At 41.7% G+C, this 7,968-nt stretch overlaps 1 protein-coding gene across 2 annotated transcripts in view; it reads left to right on the top strand.

Moving 5' to 3' along the window:
• Positions 1–7,648, top strand: part of LOC124011976 (zinc finger and BTB domain-containing protein 16-A) — a 175,890-nt gene extending 168,242 nt beyond the window's left edge. For both annotated transcript variants that reach the window (XM_046325279.1, XM_046325270.1), the window contains exon 7: positions 2,475–7,648. In XM_046325279.1, the coding sequence (XP_046181235.1) occupies positions 2,475–2,704 (230 nt within the window). In that variant the 3' untranslated portion in view covers positions 2,705–7,648. The remainder of the gene's footprint in view (positions 1–2,474) is intronic.
• Positions 7,649–7,968: the final 320 nt, after the last annotated feature.

The raw sequence follows: 7,968 nt of genomic DNA, 5'->3' as shown, positions 1-7,968 counted from the left end.
AAACTAGACACTCAAATGTACTTGTCCTCTTGCTCAGTTGTGCACCAGGGCCTCCCACACCTCTGTCTATTCTGGTTAGAGCCCGTTTGCCCTGTTCTGTTAAGGAACTAATACACAGCGTTGTACAAGATCTTCAGTTACTTGGCAATTTCTCACATGGAATAGCCTTCATTTCTCAGAAAAAGAATAGACTGAGGAGTTTCAGAAGAAAGTTCTTTGTTTCTGGCCATTTTGAGCCTGAAATCGCACCCACAAATGCTGATGCTCCAGACACTCAACTAGTCTAAAGAAGGACAGTTTTATTGCTTCTTTAGTTAGAGAAACAGTTTTCAGCTGTGCTAACATATTGCAAAAGGGTTTTCTAATAATCAATTAGCTTTTAAAATTATAATCTTGGATTAGCTAACACAACATGCCATTGGAACACAGGAGTGATGGTTGCTGATAATGGGCCTCTGTACACGTATGTAGATATTCCATTAAAAATCTGCCGTTTCCAGCTACAATAGTCATTTACAACATTAACAATGTCTACACTGTATTTCTGATCAATTTGATGTTATTTTAAATGGACAAAAAATTATATTTTCTTTCAAAAACAAGGACATTTCTAAGTGACCCCAAACTTTTGAACGGGAGTGTATGTCAACTCCGTTAAACTGGGAAAATGTTAACTCTGATACGCTGATAGATTGTCAGGGCTATAGCACGGATACAAATGGCAGAACTGTTACACTGGGAAGAAATGTTACACTGGGAAAATTGTACAAGCTTTCATGGCTTGTTCAAGAGAGTTAAAGGGATAGTGTACAATGCTAATAGTTTCTACCAGTACAGTTCCCTCTAGAGACTAGTTAACTCACTGGAGATCCAGCTCGGCTCCATAACAGATTGACTTCAGTGTTGTAACGCAGAAGGAGGGGAAGTGTATGACAAGTGTTCAGTAGTTTTATACTGGGCGTTAAGATAGTCTGGGAGCAATGTGCTCACCTGATTTGCTCATTTTACAAAGCATACTGTACACAGACTGTTTTATGAATGTTTCCAAGGGCCAGTAAATACAGGCTTGTGGAGGAGCCACCATATTGATCCCAGGCCTTTCCAGCTCCCAGGCCTTTCCAGCTCATAAATGTGTCAACAAGGTGTCAGGCGGCCGCTGGCAATTGTCACTCTCATGATGGCTGAATTTACGTCCCCAGATATAAGGATGAGGGTCAAGTGCTGTGAACCAGGGTGCTATGAGGGACACACACCACCTAGTATCCCAGGTCTGCTGTTGAGCCAAGGGTTTACCTGCTTCAACCCCCCACCAACCCTCCCCTGTCTCCCATTCAATAAGCCAGCTGTCAAATTAATGCCCCCCCCCCTCCCCTTTTGTGGTGCCGGGGCCAGGGGCCTTAATTCGCGGTGAGCTAAAGCGCACTGGAGATGACAAGACCAAGTGACAAGCTCACAGTCAAAGGCCACTGTGCACAAAAGGGGGCCGCTTGATAAATCATCGACATTGGCAACCTTCCCTCCCTCCCCGAGTCCCACCTGTCAATGGCGGATCAATACTGGTCCCATTTGCAGTTCATTATTGCCCAGTTATCTGAGGCAACCCTGTTTAAAGTGTGGTTATTGTATACACTGCTGGCACGTGGGGCCTCGTCAGTCGACACGGCCCGTAATCATCTTCTTGGCATGGCTATTTGCGTAAACACAACCCTGACCCCCTTCCCACAAGTCAAGTTTGGCGCTTTGAAAAATAAAAATAAAAAATTGATGCAGGGACACATCAGAGAGAGGCCTCTGTAACGTGGTGTGAGCGTCGGTATCATTCACGGCCCCAATCACATCCAACACCTCATTTCAAATGCCATTGGTAAAGGTCGGCATTTACATGTCTAATTTGCGCCTGTCGGATTGAGTGCCGGGGATTATTCCTAGCCATCCCTCTAATCATTTGCACGTTTCGGGGGGGAACTGGTCCGGAATATCACATGCACTGAAATGTAGCTGCTTTGGAACAGTCGAGAATCAAATGTAATAAAATTGAAGTTGTGATTTGATGTTCCAAAATGGCATAGGTCCTATTGGTGATGTTAGACATTAAATGTGGCACATGTACATCAGTGTAACTGGATAGGTTTGGTTTGTAAAGCACATTATAGGGGTGGTTCATATAGTGCACAGCTGCGCTATATGAAATACCATTATCCATTATCGCATGCACCTTTCAATTTAGCCATGGGTATTTTATACACATTATGGTCATTGCTAATTGAGACCACTAGATATCACGCTCTTTCTGCTAGCATTGACACGCAAAAGTGAGGAGGCTCTAGAAGTTGCTCCTGTAATCTGCTACGGGTGGTTACACCTTGACAACCTTGTAAATGTAGGAACAACTGACTGTATGGGTCATATAGAGTTCCATTCCTCAGCCTGATGTTGTTTGTTGTTGACATGTCCGTCGTTGTCACCCCCTCCAGGTGAGAAGCCGTTTGAGTGCAAGCTGTGCCACCAGCGATCCAGGGACTACTCGGCCATGATAAAACACCTGCGCACCCACAACGGTGCCTCGCCGTACCAATGCACCATCTGCCTGGAGTACTGCCCCAGCCTCTCAGCCATGCAGAAGCACATGAAGGGCCACAGGCCCGAAGACATCCCCCCGGACTGGAGGATAGAGAAGACCTACTTGTACCTCTGCTACGTCTGATGCCACCAGACAACAGCCGGGGGGAAGGAGGGCGGGCAGAGGAAGTGGGGAAGGGAGTGAGAGAAGGAGGAGGAGAACGAGGCCTCTGTGGCCAAGAAGTCAAGCGAGCAAATCCACGAGACGGAAGCACAGGTGATTTTCTAATGCAAAGAGAGTGAATGACAGAGGGGCACACTGAGGAAAAGGGCTGGGCAGAGTGCAGTTCTGACCAGAGGACATTACCGCTTCCAAGTCACATGTCGTTCAATACATCCATTAACGTTTTGTTTCAAGTTTTCAAATTGCCTAATGCAAAACCTGTGGGTGTACCCTCATCGATGGATCCGCATCAATGGAGTTTGTTGTCCTTAAGACTCAAAAGATGTCACCCAAGCCACACCTGAAACTGAGCTGAAATGGTTCTCAAAGGCTATGTGAACCCACACATCCCCATCATTTAGACCACTGGCCATCACTAAATGTAGTTTTGACACCCTCACCTTTTCTGGTAAGGGATTGTATCATATTGTAACTTGGTGGGTCAATCCTTTCATTACCTGATACTACAGATCCCTTCCTGATTTGATTGGATTAAACTAGACACCAAGTCATGTCCTGCTTGAGGAACATGTCACAGTTGACCCCTACGACCCATCCCATTATTTACCAGAGTGCTCCAAAATGGTGTCTTCAGACCTGGTGGCACAGAGCACTTAGAGCCCCTACGGTGGTGTCATTCAGATAGCCCTCGAGAATCAGAGCCTAAGGGCTGGCTCATGTGTCACATGTCAGCCAGACCTATGGCAAAATAGCACCATGTGTTGTACTGCATCAACATAAGCAAAGTTGAATTGGATTGGGGCACAACACCTCTGTACCCACACAGTGGGTTATCTTTTGATCAGCAAGGGAGATTAACAGAGGATGATATTCCCATATTGGAAATCCCCTCTTCCCGGTGAGCTTCCAGGGTTCTGTTGGATAAGGGCTGAAAACGGCTGAGGCCACTAGTCGGGTTTCGCCGGAGCCTCTTGGGAGTCGAGCCATGACGGTCACTTTTTTATTCTCCTTATATTTGTCTCCGCATCAGTTTATCATAGCTTCATTGCACAGGTAAAGACATATTACGACAGCAGTCTCTGTTTGATGTTTCAGATATATTTTTGAGGGGTAGCTCGCTGCGAAGCCGCTGCTCTGTTTTCTCTTAAACCATGAGTCTCTATACAGCATTAACTGGAGATGTCTCATTTCTTTCTGCTATAGATGCTGGACTGATATAAATGTAAGCAGATTATCATCAATTACACTAAATTGCAGTCTGTCGTCTGACTCATAACATTAACTATTTTCTCACATGAATAATCTCATATTCTCTATATGCCATGGTGATGGAGACCGAAATGACAAAGGCTGCTGTGGATTGAGGTCGGGAGCTATGACGTGTAGGGGTAGCACCAGTAACACCTCCGAGGGGTGGTTGTGATGCCTTCATGATGCGACAATAAGGAGATATGGCACTTGTTATAACAGATTGTATGTACTGTTATGAGGAGTATAACCGTGAATGTGATGCCAAGTGGAAAATAGTTTCATAAAATTGTAATAGTGCTATATCAATAAAATATGTTGTCATAACCTGTTATAACAAGCATTATGTCTGTTCATATGGCAGCATAATGAAGGCATTATGAGCACCACTGTCAGTTCAGTGGTAACGGGATAATCACACTCAATTATTAGCAGGGGAGGGGGATGGGGGACTAAACTGATTGGAGGAGACATGGCCTGGCCAGCCCAGGGGGCGAACGGTAAGAAGACACAATAAATCAACTCTTAATATATGGTTTTGTTTCTTCGCTTTGTCTCTTTCCTATTATATCTTGATTTATCTCAGCACATTGTACTTGAATTACCTCGTTTTTTGTGACCTCGTGCGTGTTTTTAGTTCCCTTGTGTTTTTTTGTTTAATTTTGTACGTGTTCTTACTTTTTGTGAGCGTGTGTCCGAAAGCCGCACTATTGCGCGAGGGAGATGTGATAAAGCAATGTGTACGTGGAAATGAGTGCCACGGTGAAAATAGATTTTTATTGTTGTGTATTTTTGTGCATTATTGTTACCAAACTTGGTATTTTTTTATTAACCCTGCTTGTTGAAGAGCTGGTGGGTTTGGTCATTCTTATAAAAGCTACCTCTAAGTTGTTTTGTTTTCATTTTTGTTAAAGCACGTTATTTTGTCTGTTTGTGTTTTGCATCTTTGCAACTTCATCTCATGCTTTCAAGTGTTGACTTATTGTCTTGTCATATGTGTAAGTGACATTTATATAAAGGGTAAGATTGATGGGGAAATCTAAAAGAAGAGTTTATTCTTATCTTACAGTCCCCCCCTGACAGTAACCTTAAGAACAGAGGAGCTGTTGAAGCCTTAAGTATGGGGTAAGAGGGATGTACGCAGTAGAAGAAGTAATAGTACTTTTAAGAGTTAAAAAAAAAAACGTTAAACTTGAAAATATGTGAATAGAATTGTAGTTTTGTAATGTGAAAAAAAAAAGGTTCACCAATGTTGAACCACGAGAACAGGTCATATATGCAGCGGTGCAGTGTGCGTTGGACAATTGGGACTGCAAGTGTTAATCAAAGAAAAAAGGAAGGTTAGAAAAAAAGAGATCCTCTTGGTCGACAAGTTCTCTCGAAATGAGTGTATTCCTGAACAAGAGCCAACAGAGGCAGTTTGATATATAAAAATTGTAATATTTTTGTATTCAGTGTCAGACCCTTTCCATTTGTCGAGGGTTTCAGCAGGGCATATATTTGTATATATTTTTTTTTATTACCTAGTTTTTTCTCTGGTTTTGAATCTTTTGCCTTGCTCCTCTTTGGTAATGTTAAATGTGTGAATATGTTGTCGTAAGTGTTGCTTTCTGGATGTCAATGCATTGTAGGTGAAGGACTAAATCTATCGGCCATAAACGTGCGTGTGGAAAAAAAGAAATAAATCATTTCAAATGGATGGCAGGGATGCTGCCATCGGTCAATTAGTACACGTCATTCACAATTTTCAATCAACTTTTATTGCCAACATTTTGTTTTTGTACTTGAAGTGATTAAAAAAAGAAGCAATGGCATGAACGTGGTCATGATTGTCTTGCCATTGTATTATCGAACACTGTGAGCCGAGGGATTTCCCTCATCCAATATTCATCCGCTATAATAACTTCAGTCACCAAATCAGAGTGCCAGGCCAGAGAGCCTGAAACAATCTCATCAAACTTCAATAACCAGAGGGATTCAGTCTCCTATCATTGTTCTCTGAATGTTTTATACTTTTTTTTGTGTGTGTGCATAAATGAAAGTGTATCTGTGGGTGCGTGTATTAGTGAAAAATGCACTAATTAGATCAGACACAAAATAAAAACAATGCTCTGTGCCACTTTTCTCTCAACATGTTGAAAAAAGAATCCATTGGCGTTGATATAGTTCTTCCCTCAATGTTACTCTGTTTCTGTAATATCGTTGTGCCTAAAATGGAAATTGTTCAACAAAAATGTCCATCTATATCTACTTAGTTTCTGTACTTTCAGAAGATAATGAATGGTGTCTCCAGCACTCTAGGGATGTCATGATGATTTGAGATGACCTGATTTCTCATTTAGAATAGAAAAGGAGCTGTTCTGGAGGGCTGCATTGGCCTAAAATTGGTAGTGGGTAAACCACCTTTTGATGTTTTTGTTTGTAATTGACACCCAAAAGCAATGTAACTTGTTAACGCACAAAAAGCAGGGAAGAAAAAGTGTCCCAAAAATACAGACTATGGAGCTTGAGCGTATAAGACATAAAGATAATAACATTCACGGGCCATGAAAATTGTATGCATTTTGCTTTTTCAATCTGTTCTGAAGGACTGTTACCTGTTCATTTTGGAAATAAGTCTAAGTATGTTTTTTCGTGAATAATATTTTGCTGTCAGCAACAGGTTTACTGAGCAGTTAATGTCCTTCAACATCCACTTTGGCAGCTTGACAAACCCATAGCGTTGCCCCAGCTTAACATTACGACTTGTTTCTTATAAAGTACTTGTTCTTAAGATAAGAAATACATTCAAAGACGAGCCTTACAAAATCATGGCATCCCTGGAGTAGGCACTCTGTGTTTCAGTGTGGTGTTCTAGAACGAGTAGCCATTTCATGCAGTGTTCCCATGCATGTGCCATTTGAGGTCCAGACTAAACTGTTTGAGTATCAAAGCACCAAGACATTGTCTTTTTATATTAGCACTGAGGACCAATTGCCCTGTCGGACCAAGCATTACAAAGCTTTTCTCTCTCTTTCTCTCTTTCTGGCTTGTCTGTCATTTTGTTATATTCTTCCTTGTTGTGACAGCACAAGTGCCAGTCGAGTTGCTCTGTATTAAGAAAATAGTGTTTTTATTATGATTTGAATTGTTATCGTTTTCGTCTACCTCAGCACCTGATCTTCGCCTAATCTTAGAAGGTGCCCAATTATTATCATTTCATTTCTACTTTTTCCTGTCATTTGAATAAAAATGATTTAATTTTCATTAGAACTTTGCAAAGGTCCTTTGTCTTTTCCAGCGATTAGCTGTGTGTCTGTGGCCCTGCTTCCGATGTTGTGCCACGGATCCCAGCATCTGTCTGTTGATTTACTTTTCTTTCCGTGTAGGATCAGACACATCTCTTTGTCAAATGTCAGTGTTTCTATGATGGAGTGTGAAAAAAAAATAAAAGAAATAAGAGATTTAAATGCTGCAGGTTTTATTATCCATGTTGTCACTAAGTACATTTTGTGCCTTCGATAGTGAAAGATAATATTTTTTACATCCTACTAACAGTAGATTGTTTTGTAGTGAACATTTTTTTTGTATTTTTATTTATGAGTCTCAGAAAAATAAACGATGTCCAGTTGTATACCTTCAATCTGCAGTTAGAAAATCAATAAAAAATAGACTCAAGTTTGTCTGCCTGTTTTCTAATGTGGTGCTTTCTGGGTGACCCATTCCTCATATACTCTGTGGACTCTTCAGATGCCAACCCACAGTTCAATACTGTATAGATACTAAAAATGAATTAAAGGTTTACACGATGTTGGAGAGCCATAGTGCTGTTCTTGTTATGCAGAACTGTGTCCTTGAAAATCAGCTCTGTCAACATGGGTAACAACCATGAAGTCACTGGGTGGACCGTTGCTGCGGCTGACAAATGAAGATGCATAGACCCCCCCCCCCCCCCATGAGATTCTCCCCAGCTTCCCCTCCTCTCACATCTGAAGGCA

The sequence above is a fragment of the Oncorhynchus gorbuscha genome, linkage group LG02 (assembly GCF_021184085.1).
Source record: "Oncorhynchus gorbuscha isolate QuinsamMale2020 ecotype Even-year linkage group LG02, OgorEven_v1.0, whole genome shotgun sequence".
In the NCBI taxonomy this organism is placed as follows: Eukaryota; Metazoa; Chordata; class Actinopteri; order Salmoniformes; family Salmonidae; genus Oncorhynchus; species Oncorhynchus gorbuscha.
Note: the sequence above shows the minus strand (reverse complement) of the source record. Positions and strands in the feature narration are given on the sequence as shown.